The sequence below is a fragment of the Talpa occidentalis genome, unplaced genomic scaffold (genome assembly GCF_014898055.3).
Source record: "Talpa occidentalis isolate TD23 unplaced genomic scaffold, MPIMG_talOcc4v2.1 talOcc4.14, whole genome shotgun sequence".
Lineage (NCBI taxonomy): Eukaryota > Metazoa > Chordata > Mammalia > Eulipotyphla > Talpidae > Talpa > Talpa occidentalis.
The window spans coordinates 61882997-61905160 of record NW_023601433.1 but is presented as its reverse complement, the minus strand read 5'-3'; the positions used below and the strand labels follow the sequence as shown (position 1 = coordinate 61905160).

Genomic DNA, 22164 nt, shown 5'->3' with positions numbered 1-22164 from the left:
CAACATGGACAGAACTCAAGGGGATTATGCTAAATAAAACAAGTCAGAAAGAAAAAAAAAGTATAGAAGGGTGACACTTACATGTGGGATACAGAGAAAACAAAGGACCAGATAAAGCCAAATCATTAACAAAGCCGAGAAAGTGACTACAGAACTGAAGCTACCAGAGGAGAGATCTTTACAGAGCAAAGTAGGGAGGGAGCACTGTACTGGAGGATAATGATATCATGATAGTAGGAGTGGTGTGGTAACAGTCACCTGAAGGGGACAATCCTATACAATGTTATAAATCAATATTATCTCAATAAAAACTAAATTAAAAAAATACCTCAGCATAATAAACAACTATGTGTGATGACAGATATTAATGAAAGTTACTGTGGTGATCATCTTACTGTACACACATCAGATTATGTTGTACACCTGAGACTAATATGTTATCTGTCAATTATATCTCAACTAAAAAAAGGAATAAAATTGTCCCATAAGAGAGTAATATCCTTCTGTACTCTCCTGCTCACTTTGCTTATGACCCTTTGTGGATAAGAGGGATCACAAGGTTTGAGTTGTCTATCCCGAACTAATGAAGGATAGGTGACAGAGAAAAACAAGTAGAATTAAAAGGGCAGTGAATTGAGACCCAAGGGGTTAGCTGTATTCCTGGCTCAAATACTAAGTGACTGGAAAATCTTATACCATCACTTAACTTGACTGGGCCTTTGTGTACTTTATCACGTATGAGAATGGCATTAAACTAGATTAAAAATAAAGTCCCATCTTGCTTGGGAATTCATTGTTTTAATGACTACAGCAATTCTTTTATACTCATTAGTACCATGATGAACTGAGAACAGCTGGGGGAGAACTCACACTAAAGAATTCATTATATAGTCTATGTATGACAGTTGTATATAGAGACTTATCTATTTCTCTAATTTCATTATGGCAAAGTTCTATTTTGTGAAATGCCTTATATTTGAGAACACTGCCAATTTTCTTTTTCAAAAAAACATTAAGGCTGAGAATATACACAAAAGAATATTGCTTTAAGACCCTGGAATAGACAAAGATTTCTTAAGCAGAACACAAAAAGCAATAACCATAAAAGAACAAACTGATGAATTGGATTTCATCAAAATTTAAAACTTCTATTCATCAAAAAACACCATTAATAGGCAAGCCATACAATGGGAGAAAATAGTCACAAAATATATATCCATATACCTGACAAAGGACTTGTACCCATTATATGTAAAGAATTGCTACAATTTAGAAATAAAGACAAACCAACCCAATTAAAACATAAGCAAAAGACTTTAACACACCACACAGAAAGATATAGCCACTAAGTCTGTAAAAAGATGCTCATAATCTTCAATTATCAAGGAAATGTAAATAGAACCATAATGAGATATTACTACATATACAAAAGAATGGTTAAAATTCTAAATCTAACAGTAACGAATGCTGGTAGACACTTGGAAAGATTTGATGTTTCTTATAGATAAGCATACATTTATTCATACTATTCAGCAATTCCACTTTTAGGAATTTAGCCAAGAGATAAAACATATTTACCCAAGAGAAAAAACAGGTTCAAAAAATATCTCTATAAGAATGTTTAAAGCAGTTTCACTCATAACAGCCCAAAGTTCAAAACCAAATTATATAATGTCTTATAATTATCACTGGTAATGGAAAAGAACAAACTAGTGATATTTGCAATAACATAAATCTAAAAACTATATGCTAAACAAAAGACACAAAAAGTCTAACACATACATTATGATTCCATCTGTATGAAATACTAGAACAAGCAAAATTAATCTATGGTGAAAGAATTCAAAAAGGTAGTTGTCCAGGAGTGGGAGGAGGAAAAATATGAGTACTGGCTAAGTAGGGTGTTAGAGAACTTTCCTAGAGAACAAAAATGTTTTATATATTCATAAGGATAATGGTTACATGCTTGTGGTTATTTGTCAAAATGCACTGAATTGTATGCTTAAGATTTATGTGGTTTCCCTTTTTTAATTAACAAAGACTTACATTCAGCAGCAGCAATCTGGCTACTTTGTTTTTTCATTGTGACTATAATAATGCACCTAGTCAAATGCTGTCAAATGCCATACTATTCTAGTTTATGGAGTGAAAATGCTCTCCTAAGATTTCTTTCTGACTTCTTACCTTATTAACTTCTGGTGTGAGGATTTCTATTTTTCTTAACCGTTGAAAAGCATCATAATCAGTTTCTCCAAATAGTCTGACTGGTTCTCCTCTTTCTCTCAATCTTCTGATAACCTATTTTTTAAAAAAGTCATCAAAATATAATAATTCCAATTTTAAGTAGTCAGAAACTTTTTTTTAAATATGCATGGAGAAAAATTTGTGTGTTATTCTTTAATTTTCCATGGACAGATATACCAAGTCATCACAATTTAAATATTCTAAAGGCTTTAAGTCCTTTAGCTGATTATTTCAGGAAAGGCCCAGCCCATGCAGCAGGATCCATAAAAAAGGATAAAGAAGGGAGGGAGCAATAATATTCATACAGAGAAGGAAAATGAAGACTGGAGTCAGTAATAACTCATTGGCCATAATCAAGAATCAGCAGTGCAACACTACAATAAAATCAAAATTTGTCCCTCAAAAGAGTGAGTTATGATTAGGGTTGGGCATATACAGAGCTTTCGAGGGGCTAATATTACCCTATTTTCTTGACTTGCTTGATGGTTATATGGATATTTGCTTTGCAATAATTATGTAGCAAATACATGTTTTATAATTCTGTGAAAAAGTTGTATTTCATCAAAAAGAGAAATGTAAATTGTAGTTAAAGGTCAATTCAAATTGAAAAACTACCAATAAGTTTATGAGGGACTATAAATAGAACAAACGTAGAAACCACTGGTAGAGCTCCCACTAGATTAACTGAAGCTTGATATTCAAACAGAAAATTAAAAGATTAGTGCTATCTCCAAAATATCCTTGTCAGCTCAATGTCTGATAAATAACAGGAATCACATTAACTGAAGAAACAGCCAATCCCATTTTGGGACAGATATTTTGCTTCTCAAAGTAAAATTTCCACCTCCCTCAAACTTCCTATTCTATTTTATGAAACCACAGAAAATATGACTTCTTTTTCAAAATTAGAGCTGTTGTCAATGAACTTTTTACCTGTTTCTAATACTCTTCTCTCAGGGCTTAGATTCAATCCTTCAATCTGATTTTCACATGACAGCTTCTAAAGTCATTCATCCTTTCCTGTGAAAGTTTCCTTCTGGTCAAAGTCTATTTTTGTTTTATACCCATTTATTTAAGTTTGAATTCTTTATATCACATGAATAACATAAAATTTTGTTTGTTTTTTTAAAGGAAAAGTTTATTAAGGAGAAAAGAGACAGAAACAATGTGGGAATCCCAGGCTATGGAACCAGGTTAGGGAGGGACAAGAAAGCCCTTTTTTCTTTTTTTTTTAAGGAAAATAATAGTTGATATAGACAAACAACTCAGGTAAAATATATAAACTATTTAACAAGAGTCCTCTGGTAAGACTGCATCTAAAGTCTTAGAAAAGTACAAAGTATTTAATATAGAGTTCAGAAATAATGCTTCTTAAAAAAGTGTCCAAAAGTAACAATCATAATATTATTAGGCAAGGCAATGACATCTGTATAAGGAAAATCATCTTAGTATGACTTACAGGGGGGAAAAAGCAAGTAGATGGCCATTTAATAATTGGTTTTCAAAATATTATGGAAAAGTAGGCATAACAAACTATATATATGTGTCTTTTGATTTAGAAAAATACATTGGTAAGCAAAAATTGTAAGTGTATTATAAAATAGCTTATATAATGTAAGTATAATTATTTAGAATATATGCATTTCACTATACTTATTTACAACAATGTTTAATTGTTAAAGTTTAAGAGGATTTTTTTCAAAGTGTAAGCTGATAGTATCAGGGAAAGAAGAGATTAATTTAGACACTCAAAGAAAATGGGCTGGTTGCATAGTATTTTTAGCTCATTAGGTCATCCTATATGGGAAATAATGACATATGACTTATTGGAAAGAAGTGAAGATAAATGCAAATGCTGTAGAGATACTTCTCTTCATGAAACACTCACTCACATAAACTTACCTCTTGCCTAGAAAGAGTCATGGGTAATTTTTCCTCTGCAAGTTCAAGTTCTAACACTGGATTTGATGAAGTTAATGGTTTTTGGTCCTCCTCTTTTGGCTGTATCTATAATAGCCAAAAGAAGTAAAATTCAGGTTTAAAATAAAATATTGTTAATATTTACTCTTCTATGACAGCTATTCGTGGAATTTAAATATTTTAATATTTTAATATTGAAAGTTTTCTAAATGTGTCTCTGAGGAAAGAGCTGATAATAAATGTACATGCTTTTAAGAGTTTATGAAACATATCCATTTCAGGGACACCACCACAGGTAGAAAGCATGCACACAGGAGAGAGCATTCTTGCTATAGAAGAGTGACGTAAGTATAATGATTTCTAAGATCAAAAACTTAAAAGGGTTGAAATTTTGGCTCGTTTTCTCCCTCGACTTTAAAGAATGTTACTTTTTTCTTGAAAAACAATCCACTTTCTTTTCTTCTTTGAGAAAACCATTTTACAGAGTTATTTGATCCTTGCTCTGGGTTCAAAATGAAGACTAAAGACAAAAATTGCTTTCCAACAGAAACCTGTGAAGTCTCAAGTTCCAGCTTTTTCATATCCTACTTTTGAAAGTAGGATGCACAGAAATCACTGTTGGACATGAAGAAAAATTCCCAATATGCTACAGAACTTGCCCTTCACACTGAGTTCTGAACCTTGTAGAAAAATAATGAAATACAGCACCTCTCTATTCATACCACAAAAAGAAAAAGCAAACATTCTTGTTCATAAAAACCTGCAGAAAAAAAAAACTCTTCATGTATTTTCTTAAGTCTGCTGCCCAAGTCACAGTTTAGGAAAACTGAAGCAATTTAAAATCCCATTGTGTGGTCTGTAAAAAGATAGTGTAACATGGTTTCCCATCTGACCATAGACAAATCTAAAATGCTAAAAGCAGTAAGACCGAAAAATAAATAAATAAAAGGATATCAGGATTAAGGAAGAAATTCACATTCACTTTAAAGATTATGGCTAAAATGTAATCTGATTCCATAGTTTATGGTTCAAGGATATGTTCATCAACCTAAATGGAGCTAACAGAAAACTGAGGTAAAAAAACTAAACTTTCAGATTTTCACAAATCAAATCAGCATTGAGCCTTTAAAAAAAAAAAAAAAGGTTAACTAATTTCTATGAAGAATAAAGGTAATATATACTCTATTTTGATCACTACCCAGAAAATTTTTGAGGAGAAAAATCTGTGCTTTCATTTTAAGCATAAATACAGGTATATCTCCAAATTCTCAGGATAAAAATATTTCTAGGGCCTCCCTGGTGGCGCAGCGGTTAAGTGCTGGGTTGCGAAGCTGCCCGCTGCCTCTGCAGTGCCGGTTCAATCCCCGGCTGCTCCAAGGCCACCAGAGGAGGGTCCCACATGGCGCGCAGACCTCTCCTGCCGCCCGCTGCTCCCCTCAGCAGTGTACTTCGGTCCTTCTACCTGCTCTGCTCCCTGCTCTGGCTCTGGTGAATTCTCTCACCCTCCCGCACTTCTGACTGTACCCAGTGCTTGTATAAATCAATCAATCAATCTTGTATAAATAATCTTTTTTTAAAAAAAATATTTCTACTATAGAATGGCAGTTAACAGCTGTAGGGAAAAGAGCTCTAATACATTCTGTCAACTGAACTCAGTATTACCAGCAATATCTTTACAGCAATTACTTTGCCTCAGTGCTTTCCTCTATAAACAAGAAAGTACTACCGTATCACTAAGGTTATCTACACAAAGCAAAATTGTCACTGTTTTAAATTATTTTCCTACCTTTATTTTATTTTCTTAGCATATCAAAAAGTTGAAAGGGTTCAAATTTAGGGAATCTAGGAAAGGAACAAGTCAGCAGACTAAACTCATGTACGTGATTCTCATTCCAAATCAAGTTTTAGACAGACAATATTGGGCAAGGAAAAGATGAGAATTATTTCTGAATACCTATTTCAATAATATTTACATAAAAGTTATTTTTCTTTCCCAAACTAACCTTTCTATTGAAAATATCAAAACATAAATGTTCATATTTTAGAAAGTTACTAGAAACAAACCTACATTTTTAACACTTTCTCCCAACACTACAAAATAAAACCAAATGCATATACATACCATTTGCATTCCTCATGCTTTCTTCTAGAAATGCTATGCCAGATAAATTAATTTCCAGAACTTTTCCCATTCCATGCACAAGTATTATATTGACATTTCACAAGCAAAAAGTTCATTTCAAATTTATGATTTGACAAAAATATTGCAATAGAATCTCTGAACTTTGGTTTGAAAAGTATTAAATTAGGTATCATTTTCTTTTAAAAGGAAGTTTAACACGACTTCACTTCATAACCTTTAACCCCTCCCAATAAAAACCCCAATACACTATTCAACTAAATAATCTCAAAGATAATTTCAGTCATGCTTTTAAAACACACAAACTCTTCCAGACAACTCATTTGTTGCTAAAAAAAATTTCAAGTTTACATTTTATATCCGATAAGACTAAGCAGTGTTTGAAATTGTGATACCTTATTAAACAAAAGCATATAAATGTTATATGGCACTAATTCCAGGCAGAAGTACTTAGGGCCAAACAGAATTGTTAACAATGTAAACATAAAATCAATGGCTTAAAATATTCGGGAGAAAGCAGGGAAATACCACTGCTAAAAATCACTATTGTTTAAGGAATGTTTTGAACCCTTTAAAAATGGACTTTTATTGGGAGAGGTGGAGAGAAGAGTGGTGGTGGTGATGAAAATGAGACAGTATTGTATCAGGATTTAATTAAAAAAAAAATTCAAGCTTTGATTTCAAGCCACTTCATGCTGTCCACAAAAAGCCAAACCATTCCAAGCCAAAAGTCATGCATGTATTTTCCTGAATTCAAGATTAAAAAAAGAAAAAACAAAACAAAAAACTCATACCTCTCCAGATGGCTTCTCATTTATAGGCTAATATATAACATTGATAAATTGAACAGAGATCAATAATTTTGTCACTTTAACAACAGATGTATAAATTTCAACTCAGAAATATACAATTTAACAGAAAAGCAGGCTTTCATACCTTGTAGCCACATCGTTCAAAATAAGCTTCCTCTTCTTTTTTTGCAAGTTCACTACGTTTGAAATATTTTTTATTTTCCTATTGAAGAAAGAAACAAGTTAATAACATGTCCTTGGTAAAATATCTTGACCTGTGGTCAAGAAGTGCCGTCAGAAACCTGAACACTCCAGTTTTTCAAGAATTTGGTACCATTTTTTTTGGTTTTGCAGAAATTACACTGATTTCCTGAACACATCACCCTTCCTCCATCCCTGATGTGCGTACTGATTTGTGACAAAGACTGACATATTTTTCTTGAAGTATTTTATCATGCATATCTAACAACAAAGAGAAGAAATCAACAATATTTTCCAAATGTTCCACTGATTTGATTTACTTTCCCAATGTTTGAGTTCAAAGATAATTTCTACAAATGGTTCACTATGAACCCCATAAAATGGAATGTTTTAATTACTTTCTCCTAACAGGAAAAAAATCAACACAATTATGGTATCTATAGCTGACATCTTAAACCCTTTTACCAGGCAGGATCCAAGGGTATTCCAAATTTCTTTTTGACATCTGGAATCAATTCACTGTATTTGTATTAAATCAACTCCTAAAATAATCTAGACAATCTAGGATGGTTTTATAGAGTCGTTATTAAAAAGGAGGCTTAGAGATATTTGTTTTAACATGATTTGGTAATGAGACAAGTTTGAAATCTACCGCAGTGGGAAAAATGTTAGTTCATTCCATACTATACATACAAGTATCCTCAATGTTAAATCTACAGTTCTTAATTCGGAGGCTGTTACTATGAGCAGCTTATTCCATCGATGACTTGGTTCAAATAAAGACACTGCCCTACTTCTTTAGTAGTAATTACAATAGCATCTCAGTAATACCTCTACACATGTATTTAGCACCCTCTAGCACCAAAGCTCATTCACTCAGGCAATGATCAGCAATTAATGTTAAGACCATTATGAGAAAGGATGATGGTGAACAATGAAAAAATAAGACTATGAAAACACTTGGAACTACTGATTGGCGTCAGGAAAACACAATGCATTTCCTATGGCATACACAGAGGAAGTACACAGCACCACCTAGAAAGTATTCTACTTAAAAAACTAAATCTAGGGCCTCCTGGTGGCGCAGCAGTTGAGCGCTGGGTTGTGAAGCTGCCCGCAGCCTCTCCAGTGCCAGTTCGATCCCTGGCTGTTCCCCGGCCACTGGAGGAGGGTCCCACATGGCGCGCAGACCTCTCCTGCCACCCACTGCTCCCCTCAGCAGTGTACTTCGGTCCTTCTGCTTGCTCTGCTCCCTGCTCTGGCTCTGGTGAATTCTCTCCCCTCCCACGCTTCTGACTGTACCCAGTGCTTGTATAAATAAATCTTTAAAAAAAAAAACTAAATCTAATTCTAATAAAATGTTCAAGTCTAACTTCCAGTTTACTAGAAATGTACAGATATGCTAGAAAATGTAGGGATTAGCTAAGGGATACCACTGGGAAGCAATCAAACACTGGGATGCTAACAAAACTAGCCCCAGTTTCTCAACAAGTTAACAGTATAAAAAACAGGGAGAGCTGAGGGAATTAAAATGTTCTTGATCAAAAGAAACCAAGAGTCATAATAAACAAATCCAATGACCTTGTGTGGTTTTGATCTGAACAAACCAACTGTAAAAACATGTATGTATTTTAATTCAATTGGGACAGTTGAATGTGAAAGGCAGATTTGATGGTATTAAGGACCATCAAAATTTTAATTTTGTATGTGTACGTATGGATGTGATCATACTTTGTTTATATAAGAACGTGTACTTATTTTCTAGAGTTACACATGTTTGGGAAAGGGTAGACGGGTTTATTATACAATGCTAATTTTGTGTATGTTTAAAACTTTTATGCTAAACAGTTTTGTATTTTATTTCAGGTTAAAAGTATTTCTTTTTTATTTTTAATGAAGTAAATTGGTTTATAACATTATATAGGTTTCAGGTGTACAGTCTTATAAATCACCATCTGTATGTAATACATTACATTCCACACCAAAAGTCTAGCTTCTATCCATCATCCAATTGACCCGATTTACTGGATTTAGCCACTCCAGTGCTCCCTTCCCTCTGGTAACTACTATTTTCTTTTTAAATGCTAAGAGTTTTTGCTTTGTTTTGTTAAGTTCATTGACTCAGTAAACACTGATTTTCTATCATATACCAGCACAGTATAGGGATATAAACATGAAGATAGCATGGCATGATCTGAATATCAAAAGTACTGAGAAAGGTAGGAGCAAAAATATTAACCCCATTTTAGAGATGGGATACAAACCTGAGAATTGGGTTAGATGACATTCTTACAACTTAGTAAGACTCATGAGTTAAGAGAGGCAAGACTAGAACTCTGGTCCTTAAATCCTTTGTGCTGATCTAGTATTCTAAGCTATAGTTTTTCACTCCCAAGATATTATCTCAGCATCATAAATTGTTGCTTTTGACTATGCAGTATTTGTCATATTTCAAATAAGTAAACTGACACATGTAATGATATCCTCTCAGAAAGAACTGGTGAATAGGAAGTAAAAGTACTATCCAGGTAGAGTCCTCGGTTCCACCTTTAACTTATCTTTTACTACTGGGTCTCAATTCCATGGAATACACCTACTAAAACTTTAAGGCTGGAACATCAACTCTCAAATATGGTTCACAGGCCCCAGAGAGTCCCTAAGACTTACAGAGGTTCCACGAGGCTCAATTTATTTTCATAATAATACTAAGATATTACATGCCCACATGTGCACTGATGGCACAAAGCAATGATGAGGAAGACTGCTGGAACCTTAGCATAAATCAAGGCTATATATCTTATATATGGACCAGCAGTACATTGTATGTCTTAGTATCATGCACGTGCAGGAAAATAAAAAGGCCAGTTTCTCTTAAGAACATCTCAGTAAAGTATAATTTTACCAAATCTCAACCCTTGAGTACACTGCCTTTGAATATTTGGCACAATGAAACAAAATGAAACATACTCATGCTAAACAATGAAAACAGAATCTAAAAGAAAAGCACCTATGCAAATTTTTGATTATTTAGACTTGCATATTTTACTATTTTCTCAAAACTGAACAAAGCAAGTTTGACACTTAAAGGACAACAATAACAGTATTTGTTGCCTCTAGTAAAATTACATTTTTTCAATCAAAAATTAAAATGATGGGGCCTCCCCGTTGGCGCAGCGGTTGAGCGCTAGGTTGCGAAGCTGCCCGCGGCCTGGCCTCTGCGGCGCCGGTTCGATCCCTGGCTGCTCCCTGGCCATCGGAGGAGGGTCCCACATGGCGCGCAGACCTCTCCTGCCGCCCGCTGCTCCCCTCAGCAGTGTGCTTCGGTCCGTCTGCCTGCTCTGCTCCCCACTCTGGCTCTGGTGAATTCTCTCACCCTCCCGCACTTCTGACTGTACCCAGTGCTTGTATAAATAAATAATTAATTAATTAATTAATCTTAAAAATATATATAAAAAAAAAATTTAAAAAAAAATTAAAATGATGGAAAACTTGTATCCATCACTGTGCACTTGATAGTTTCCCAGTACTTACTTTTTTGATGAAATCAGGGGTGATGTTAATATTATTTTTTATATTGTTAACTGAAACATCGACATTAAGAAGATGTGCATAATTCAATAGCCATGATGTTACAAAGGCAAGATGTTATGAAATCATGCAGAGGCAAAAAAAAAATTGTGAGCTGAACAGATCGATGGATTTTAAGATGCAGAAAGTTCAATGATATGGGTCAGAATCCAAATCCAACTAAGTAATCTTTCTTTAAGACATTTATTATTTGTCTAGTCTTGGCATAGTGTCAAAGGAAAATATACACAATTATCTGAAAAAGCTATCAAAATATTCCCTTTTCCAACTGTGTAAGTATGAAATGTCTTCAAATACTTAAACAAAAAACAATATATTGCAGCATACGAATGAAAAGTAGGAGAATCCCACTATGTTCTAATATGCCAGATTAAAGAATTTATAAAAATGTGAAATATTCTTCACTAAATTTCTATTTGAAACTATAATCACTTTTCACAAATATATATTTATGTTAACATACATAGGTTTACTGTATAAAATATAAACAGGAAAAAAATATTTAATTTCCAAGTTTTAAGGTCTTAGTAATTATCAACAATATATCCCAACATAAATAAAAGCTCTCTGGAGCCGGTAATAATTAAGAACGTAAAGGGCTCTTGAGACCAATAAGAACCACTGTCCTAGCAGAATCTACCTATTGGCAATCTACCATATCCCCACTATAAGCTAAGCAAAGCTGGGAAATCAATGTTGCCCACTGATCCTGGTGTATTTATCTATTCAGTTTTCTGTCTATATTGACAATCCCTTCACATCTCTCCTTATTTTCAGCAAATGACTAAGCCACTCTCCTTAAGGGGGAGAAAAAGCACTCAAGAAAGCTTCCAAATTTCACCTAACACCAATCTTTACCTGGATCTGCATCAGTCCTTTCTTCATTTCAAGATGGATAAGGAAATGTCTAAAGCCATCCCTTTCTGCTACTTGAGCCCCTTCCAGCTTATTCCAGATCTCAATTCCTCAGCAACTTCTCATAAGCATCTATTTTCCCTTTGGCATCTTCTCAATAATCATTAAATAGGCTCAAGTCTCCCCAACTTTAAAGGAAAAGTTCTTTACTATGGGCTGGGTGACATGCTAAGTGCCATTACAGCAGAACTCCACTAAAATGTTTATCTTTCTCCATTTCCTCACTTCCAATTCTCTTTACAAACCCCCTCCACACACTCCACAAACAAGTGTGGAGCCATTCTTATTCTGTTTAAAAAAATAAATCTCCCAAAGTCATAAATAAAATCCAAGGTACAAATTCAAATGATCTGACTCATCTTGTGTAGTCTTCAATTCAACTGCTAATTCCCTCCTCTTTCAGTCACATTCTTCTGTGGATTGTCAATTTCTTAATTTATTTCCACTAACTGATTTGTTCAGATTTTTTATTTTTTTTGTATTTCTGCATTTTTTGTAGTTCACTTAGAGTTTCTAATGTATTAGAATAATGCATTATTCTCCCTAATTATTTTTTATTACTTTTCAGTATCTTCCACTTTGCTTACTCTAGGTCTTCCTTTTATTGTTTCAACTTCAGGATTTCTTCCCATTTCTGTTGAAGGAAATTTTTTAAAAGTTGCTTCTGTATGTTGATAAATGAAGTGCAAGGGCGGATTTAGTGTGCTACTGTTTGTGTTATGTAAAAGGAAAAAAATACATTGGCTTCTTTTCCCACAAGATATGGAGGAGGTGAAATAGGACACAAAAAAGAAGAAAATGTCTTATGCCTATTAGCATGTTTGGATTTTTGAATCATTTTCATTAATAATCTATTAACAATTAATTTTTAATAAATTTGCTTTACACCTTGAGAAAAATTTAATGTTTTGCTTTGTACTATGACCCTGTATTTCATGACAATAGATATTTGCCAAAAAGAAAAAAGATTTCCTACTATGCATCAAATGTCACTCTTTGTATACTCTTTGTTTAGAGACAAAAGTTTGTAATAAGAAAAACAACTATAGCAGTAATTTCTAATTGTAAAACATTTTTTTTTTAAGATTTATTTATTTATTTATTTATACAAGCACTGGGTACAGTCAGAAGCGTGGGAGGGTGAGAGAATTCACCAGAGCCAGAGTGGGGAGCAGAGCAGGCAGAAGGACCGAAGTACACTGCTGAGGGGAGCAGCGGGCGGCAGGAGAGGTCTGCGCGCCATGTGGGACCCTCGCCCGGCGGCCGGGATCTAATTGTAAAACATTTTATGACTTATACTAAAAATACACTTTGAAATACAAAGTGCTATGGATACATTTATGACAGAATTTAAATTGTAGACCTTTAGAAAGTAAGCATAGGGTATTGTTAGACCCTTTACAGATTACTCAGGCAGATTAGATAACATGCCAAATGTTGGGCCTCCCCGGTGGCACAGCGGTTGAACGGTGGGTTGCGAAGCTGCCCGCGGCCTCTGCAGCTCCGGTTCGATCCCTGGCTGCTCCCTGGCCACTGGAGGAGGGTCCCACATGGCGCGCAGACCTCTCCTGCCGCCCTCTGCTCCCCTCAGCAGTGTACTTCGGTCCTTCTGCCTGCTCTGCTCCCCGCTCTGACTCTGGTGAATTCTCTCACCCTCCCGCACTTCTGACTGTACCCAGTGCTTGTATAAGTAAATAAAAAATAAATCTTTAAAAAAAAAAATGCCAAATGTTCCAGTTACCTAGGGAAAGAGCCACAATTAGATTTGAAGACTCATCCATTCATTTTATAAATTTAGTTTCCTTTCTAGTTACATTCAAATTTTCAAACTCTTAGGTCCTTTGAATTAATTAAAGAATGTACAATAGAGCCCTAAAAACACAAGTCTACAAGGGCTGCATATTTTAAGACAGCATATGAACTGTCAATAATCTCTTTGGATTCTTTCCTAAAGCACCTAACATTTTCACTGGGCCTTTCATCCTGACAGATTTGAAAACAAGTTGAAAATGGTAAACATTAAAAGAGCTTCTCCTTTCAAAGATACGATCTAATTCCTACATGCTGCTTTATAAGTATCATTCTTGAACTCTGTCCAAGTTGTTCTTTCTGGATTATAAAACTGAGATTCAAAGTGTACAAACCTTCCAACCACATCATCTGAAGTGCCTACCCATATTAACAAATGAAAATTAAAAACAACATGCAACCATGACTGTCAACATTAATTTAGCATCATCATTCCATCAGTTATGTTAGGGTTTTTAGTGTTTATATAAATGGGATACAAACATCATTAAGAGCTCTACAAAAGACACTGGAAAACTAACAAATACACAGCCTGCATAGGCAAAGCAAAACACATGTGAAATCACACGGCAGGTCACAAAGAATCAAAGTAAGCCTTAAAGAATCTGATTAATAAGTCAAATACTGAGGAACACAAATGCAATTTAAAGTGACGCGATGCGGGCCTCCCCTGGTGGCGCAACAGTTGAGCGCTGGGCTGTGAAGCTGCCCGCAGCCTCTGCAGCGCCAGTTCGATCCCTGGCCAACAGGCAAGGCTCCACATGGCGCACAGACCTCTCCTGCCACGCCCACTGCTCCCCTGAGCAGTGTATTTCGTCAGACTGCCTGTTCTGTTCTCTGCTCTGGCTCAGGTGAATTCTCTCACCCTCCTGCACTTCTGACTGTACCCAATGCTTGCATAAATAAATAAATCTTTAAAAAGATAAAGTGACGCAATGCTTTTCAAAGTGAAAGACTGTCAAGTGTCAATGAATTCAGTTACCTAAGCAATATATTCTTTTCAGTAACATCATCCAAAGTAGAAAACTACATCGAAATCTACCTTACACAACTGAATTCTATTTTTTGTATTAAATATATTAAAATGTACGCAAGAACACCAATCTTAGATAAATTTCATAAAGAAATGTACACCCAACCATTCCACTCCTACACATTTACTTAAGAGAAATAAAAGCGTATGTCCACACAAAAACTTGTGCATGAATATTCATAGCAGCTTTATTGAAACAGTCAAGAGAGGGAAACAACTCAAATGCCTACCAACAGGTCACAAAAAAACAAATTATGGTATACTCATACAACAGTAGAAAACTCCTCGGTAACACAAATAATGAAGCAGTGACACATACGAGCACAGGAATGAAAATCCAAACTATTAGGCTAAGTGAAAGGCAAACAACCTAGAGAACATATTGAAAAATTCCATTCACATAAAATTCAAAAAATGCCAAGTAAAATAACAAAGATCACTGCCTGCCTGTGGATGGGGTGGAGCTGGTTGCAGGGAGGGGAGAAAGGTGGGATTACAAAGGGGCAAAAGGAAATTGAGGTGAGACGAACTTGTTCCCTCTCTTCACGGTGATGTTCAGAGGTATAAAAATATGCCAAAACTTAACTGTTTACTCTGTGTATGTGTGGCTTACTGTGTCAATTTTACCTCAACAAAGCTGCTTAAAAATAAATACCACAAGCAAGAGTCAGAAGAATTAGGGGAAAAAAAATTAAAGAAAATTAGTACTTGTAGTGCTATCCAGGCACAGGGCAGGTTCTCTATGGATGCCCACAGACAGGTAAAGGAGAGTCCAGGAGCCCTCAGTGGCTTTTTCAGGCTTTGAATGATCTTTCTTCTCTACTGACAATGAGGCCACCACCTGCAGGAGAGGCTGGGGAGTCACGGAACAGGGAGGCTGCCAGGCTTCCCAGAGCCCAGTAAATCTTGATTCTTACTGATGGGGCTCTCTCTGGGGTCGTCTCGTGGTCTCTTCCTCTCTGGAGTGACTCTCGCCGTTCTCTGCTGCCCTTATATGCTCGACCTCCAGGCTCAGGTGTGCCCATTTACGCATGCCCACATCATACTCAGGTGTCCAACATTAGGCATGCGTACCCTGAGCCCACGCTCCCAAGTACCTCCTGCATTCAAGGCCACAGGTGATAGCCACGAAAGCTAAAGGCACAAAAGCCTGAGCAATCTTCATTCAGTACTCATCTTATGAATATTATCCGACTTGAAGATTCACCATAATGAAACAGCAGTCAAGATAGTGTGTGGCAACAACATGAGAAGCAACAAATAGATTATGAGAATAGAATAGAGCACCCAGAATGGAGTCACATGTATTTGATTTTTGAGGACACCAAAGCCATTCAAAGGAAAAAGAAAATAACTTTCATTAAAGGGTAAACAACTGGATATCCACAAGGAAAAAAATAAATCACAACTCCTACCTCATATCATACTAAAACTGAATCAAAATTTCTGAAACCTGTCTTTTTATAAAATATAAAAACCATGAAATTTTTAGATGATAATGTAAGAGCATCTTTGATTTATACTTCTGAGTAAAAGCCAGAGTGCAATGGTTTGACCACAGCAGGTATATATATTAATTTTTAAGAAACTGCCAACTGTTTCCTAACTGCTTATATTATTTTATATTCTCAGGCAGAACAGAAAACAATATCCACCAAAAAAAGGGTAAATTGGGCTTTATCAAAAGCTTTTGCTCATCAGAAGATAATGAGTAAGAAAATAAATAGAAAAACTCAGAATCTGGGAGAAAATATTCACAAAACATGTGTCTGACAAAGAACTGGTATCCATGATGTCTAAAGAACTTCAACTCACTAAAAAATATATATATGTAAGCAATTTTAACAGATACTTCACAAAAGATATACAAATGGTTAAAAAAAAAAAACATGAAAAGTACTCATCATTAATTATCAGAGAGCTAGAAGGCATCCCTACACATCCATCAAAATGGCTGAAATTAAAATGAAGAAGGACAGATGGTCACCGGGGCAGGGATTGCCTGGAAGGTGGAAAAAGGGTATTCTCTATCTTGATACAGATTGGTTTAGACAGGGGTAAGCAAACTGTCAAAAATCACTGAATGGTAGACTTAAATTTGGGTTTTTCTTCACATGTGAATGTTTGTGCACACACAATGGACAAGCACTAAATTCCAGTTTATAATATGCACGCCACTGCATCTTTGTTTAGGGTTTAAGTATTACCAGTGTCTGCAAACCAGTGTGAAATAAAGATGAGTAAATTTTTATTACTATATATGAAGATAAAAGACACTTTATAGGGCCTCCCCTGGTGGCGCAGATGGTTGAGCGCAGCGCTGTGAAGCTGTCCAGATTCTCTGCAGCGCCGGTTTGATCCCGGCGGCGAGGCTCCCACATGGGGTGGCAGACCTCTCCTGTCTCGCCCACTGCTCCCCTCAGCAGTGTATTTCAGTCAGTCTGCCTGTTCTGTTCCCCACTCTGTCTCTGGTGAATCCTCTCACCCTCCCACGCATATGGCCTGTACCCCAGTTCTTGTATAAATAAATAATCTTTAAAAAAAAAAAAAGACACTTTATACATATTGCCATTTCAGAAATTTGCTTCATCTTTGGTCATTTCAAGTGATACCCCAGTTTTTTACAGATAACTGGTGACAGCTGAAGTAGTAAATGCTCAGCTTGTAAGTGCCTCTTTGTCAAAAGAGGAAAAGACTGTTAAACTAGCCTAGCACCTGTCCTAAAATGTTCTGCCTGGCATAATTACTCTGAGGTAAAAGTTACTGCATTGATAGAGGAATTAATGCATGAATGCATGAGTGACATCAGATTAGTTATATAATAAAGCAAATATAGTATAATCAAGGTGGTTTGATATGGGTATTCTTACATTTTCTGTATATTTGAAAATTTTCATAGTAAAATGAGGAAAAAATCTACTTTGCAAATAGACATCAAAATATGATTTCAACCTGGCTACAAACTCCCTACCACACTTTTTGTTTTCTGACATATGGTTTACACACAATACTGCGTAAGCTTAAAGTATACAACATATTGATTTGGATACATTTATACTGCAGTTGTATATTGCCACTGAACATTCATTAAAACCTTTATCTCGTCAAATAATTATCATTTCTGCTAGAGTTGGGAACAATTAAGATCTAGTCTCTCTTAGCAAATTTAGTGTTTATTATATAATCACTGCACTATTTACTATGTCTCCAGGACTTATATGTCTACTAGTTGGAAGTACATACCCAAAAACAACATCTTTTCCATTCTCTCACCTCCAGCCTCTAGTAACCATACATTACGCACTGCTATTAAGGGTCTGGTTTGTTTAGATTCCACATATAAGAGATGTTACACATTATTTCACCACACATTTTTGCTGAAAAACTTTCAAAGCCTCCTCAATGAATACTAAAGAGAAGCATTAGAGAGGATTATAGAAGACTGTTTCAAGTAAAGGGATGAACAAGTTTAAGAAAAGGCAAAAAATTCAACAAACTGAAAAAATAGAAGCCATTCAGTAGTGCTAGAATACAAGAGTACTGAGAGTAATGAATATGAAGATTTTCACCAGCATGAACATTAGTACTTCTTGATTTGAGTCAAAGCTTTTTAAAATATTATAATCAGGAAGAGGGAAAGAAAGGACATGCATATACACATATAATCACACACATGCTAATTTTTTAAATAAAACTTCAAAGATGGATATTCTCAAGTCCATCCAAAGACTACATTTAAGAACTCCTGATACACAATAACTAAGATATGTAAACAACCTAAGGTGCCCACTGATAGATGAATGTGTAAAGACGTGTGTGTATATATAGAGAGAAAAGATACTGTAAATATAATAGATATATAAAGATGTATATCAATATAAAAGATACATAAAAAAATATATATAATATCTATATATACATACATACAATGGAATACTACTTAGCTATAAGGAAAAATAAAATTTCACCACTTTGCAGCAAAATGGGAGAAACGCAAAGTAATTATGTGAAACAAGATTAATCAAAAAGGCAAAGGCAAATACTGTATTTCACCTACATGTGAAATATAAGGAAACCAGGAAGACAAAAAGACAAAACAAGATAATGGACAATTTCGGGGTAAATGATTGTCAGGCTTTTCTGTCCTCTGGCCATTAGCGTTGATGATAGATCCCTGCGGTCCTGAATGCATGCCCGATGGCGGGCACCAGGAGTAGGGTGTGGGCATACATAGGTGGGTACACCTGGGCTGAGAGACTGGGCTTATAAGGGCTGCATCACGGGACACCAGAGGAACGGAACGACCAGAAGGAGAACAAGCGAGAGACGGGAAGAGAACCAGCAGAGAAGCAGAGGCCCCAAGAGAATGCGGGAGAGCCCAGAAAGAGCGAAGACTTGCTAGGGGTTGGGAGGCCTGCCAGCCTTCCGGCCCTCCTGGCACCCCTGCCGGCTGTGTACCTGGTAAAATCCCAATAAAAGCCTGAAAAAGCCACCGAGGGCTCCAGGACTCCTCACCCGTCTGCTCGGGTCATAGAGCTCCTACCCCGTCACTTCCTGCCACTGCAACAATGAAAACAAAATGATGTTCCAGAGGTGAACAGAGCATGAGGTGGGCATAAGAGTAGAGGGGTTACAGTGGATAGTAGTGGGGAGGTTTCTTTTTTGTTTCTTCTTTATAAAAGGAAAAATGCTAATAACTGAAATCTGGATGTGAATATGAAACTAATACAGAGAATAGGTTAAGTGAAAAGTAGCCTAGGTGTGAAGTTCAAGGAAAACAAACGTTGAAAGGAATAAATAACAAAAAAAAAAGTCTGTAAGGAAAATCAAGAACAAGCAGTCTAAGCAGTAAAAAGAAAAACAGGAAGTTGTGGGGTAAGAGGTGCCAAAAGGAGAGTGAAGAAAGAGGATGGGTCAAGGGTGTCAAATGCTGCTGATGTTAGTTACGAAAACATGGAAGTAACAGTCACCCCTGATTAGAACATCAAGTCAATGAGTGGGAATCAAAATTTAAGAAGCTGGTCATAAAAAAAAAAGGAGAGTTGCTGAAAAACAAAACAAAGCAACCTCTTTAAACGGGAGAACCATCTCCCATTTAGCCACCATCTGTATGTTTCAGTGCTAAGGGAAGTAAGTCAGTAGAGAAACTGAAGATACAAGGAGAAAGAAAGGGGATCAGTAATAAGGTTCTTGATGGTGCTAGTAAAGGAGGTAAGTTGGGCTCCAACAGGCAGCTGAGGGGTTTGACCCACGACATGACTGAGACCTCATCCACTTAACAGGGGAAAGGCACAGAATATATTGCCTGGTGGCTTTTATATTCTCTGTGAAATTAAATGCACATTCCTTGAAGGATCAAACATTAATTTTTTTTTCAATCTTCTGTGATTTAGTATCTTGCATAGAGTAAATCATCATAAACATTGAGGGAAAAACAAAGCTAAAATTCTACACAGAGCCTATCCTCAAAAAAGACTACTCATGAAATTGCTAATTACACCTGTTGTGTTCCTCCAGCATTCTGGTTTTCCACACAACTGGGGCTTTGCATTAAGTAAAGATTCACCAATGATCTTCCAACACACTGGTATTGAGAGAAAGCAGAGACTAATTAACTTCAAAGTAATTACACCAGGCAGAGCATTTTAGGGCAATAGGAGGCACTTTTAGTAGTTCTCCAATTTACCAAAGGGGCACTCATGAGCTAATTATTTACTATTTCAACTATCATAGACTAATGATAAAAAGCTGGGATACCACCAGAAATTACCAAAAATAAGGCAACCCTTCTAGACACAACAGAGATAGGTATTTTCCAGGTATAAATAAGAGAATAAAAACAATTCGCAGATCCCTAACAATCATTTTTTTCTTTTAAAAATGACACAAGGGCCTCCCCGGTGGCGCAGCGGTTGAGCGCTGGGTTGCGAAGCTGCCCGCAGCCTCTACAGCGGCCGGTTCCCCGGCCACCGGGTGAGGGTCCCACATGGCATGCAGATCTCTTCTGCGGCCTGCTGACCCCCTCAGCAGTGTACTTCGTCAGTCTGCCCGTTCTGCTCTTGGCTCTGGTGAATTCTCTCACCCTCCCGCGCTTCTGACTGTACCCAGTGCTTGTATAAACAAAAAAATAAATCAATCTTTAAAAAAATAAAAATAAAAATGAAAATGACACAGGAAGGATTGAGACAATAAAATATATGATAGAATCACATGAGGCTAAGGTAAGAATTGTTTCCTGAAAATTTTTCAGCTATCAAATCAAAATACAAACACTTTTTTGTTACTGTGGCTGGGGCAGTAAAAATTTATGAAAGCTACTAATGGGCACTATTATGCAGAAAGAGAAAGGCTGCAAAGGAACTGATTCCATATAAAAGTACACAGCTGAAAATCAAGACTTCCCATGCATACAGGAAGAAAAGATGTGCAGTTACAACATACACTCTGAGAGTCTATGGAACAAAAACTATCTTCAGTACTATGGTATTATTTGCCTGTTCACTCTGGTGACAATTTCACTTAAGGTGAAAAGCAACGTGTCTCCTGAAGTCTGAGCAAAGCAGTGACGCTAAACAGTACCAGCTGTCCCTGAACTCTTGCCTTTCTAACAGTAAAGGATGGGGGGGTGAGGCAGGGGTAGTTTCACTTTATCCTGATGTAGTAAAATTAACTTTATGCAATCTTGATTCTTTACCACATCTTTTTAATAGCCCGTGTGACAAAACAGAAAGAATACATAAAGCAAGTCTCATTTACAGTAAGATATGAAGCCTGTCTGAAGGAAAAGTATTTCTGGTGACTATGTTGCAAAGTAAACCAGATGCTTTTTTCATGGAATAACTTTTTTTTTTTTTTTTTTAAGGAAAGAATACCTGACACACTATATTCAGACTTGGGTATTTGGCAGACAACGTCCCAAAATTGCATAAAGCGAGCTTGCCACTTCAGGAATACAACTGCTTTCTGTTGCCTATGATCAAATTCCAGCTCTAAAGTGAATTTTTGAATTGTGAACTTAGATCTTCCGTAATGAGCTTACTTTCCCAAAATTAAAGAGGTTTCTCATGCGATCAGCAGCAAAATTACATGTGAATTTTCAAATACCATGTAGTGACGTGTGCCAACATTCTAAATGAATCAACACTTTCTAATTGACCTATGAAAGTCAACTTCAGGACGCTTTTAAATCGCGCAATTCTTTCTCCTTTAGTACATCGCCCCCAAACAGTCTAAGCTTCCCTATTAGTGAAAACTTGAGCAATAAACTTGGACGTGTTGGGGAGAGGGGAAGAGTACAACTAAAAAAAATGGGTTTTACTAATGGAAGGAATCAAAGACTTTGAGAGACCAATTCTAAGTCTGCCGTTGCCATGGTTCGGGGGAGGGGGGCACTTTTACTAAAACGATAGAACGACTGACCAGAAAAACTGCAGCAAGTGCGAAAAACGCCAACAGCTGCGAGTGGGCAGAAGCGGCAGTCAGGGAAACTGCGAGGAGAACTAGGGTCAGCTGGGGTCGGAGGT

General features: G+C 36.3%; 1 protein-coding gene across 3 annotated transcripts in view; it reads right to left on the bottom strand.

Moving 5' to 3' along the window:
• The window catches only part of PRPF18 (pre-mRNA processing factor 18), a 93682-nt gene that overhangs the window by 42350 nt on the left and 29168 nt on the right, over positions 1 to 22164 (bottom strand). For 2 of the 3 annotated variants that reach the window (XM_054695100.1, XM_037510635.2), the window contains 3 exons: positions 7241 to 7318; positions 4147 to 4251; positions 2185 to 2298 (listed from right to left, as the gene is read on the bottom strand). In XM_054695100.1, coding sequence (XP_054551075.1) covers positions 2185 to 2298; positions 4147 to 4167 — 135 coding nt within the window. In that variant the 5' untranslated portion in view covers positions 4168 to 4251; positions 7241 to 7318. Of the gene's footprint in view, positions 1 to 2184; positions 2299 to 4146; positions 4252 to 7240; positions 7319 to 15349; positions 15434 to 22164 lie in introns of those variants that run through there. The other variant, XM_054695101.1, reaches the window with a different exon arrangement.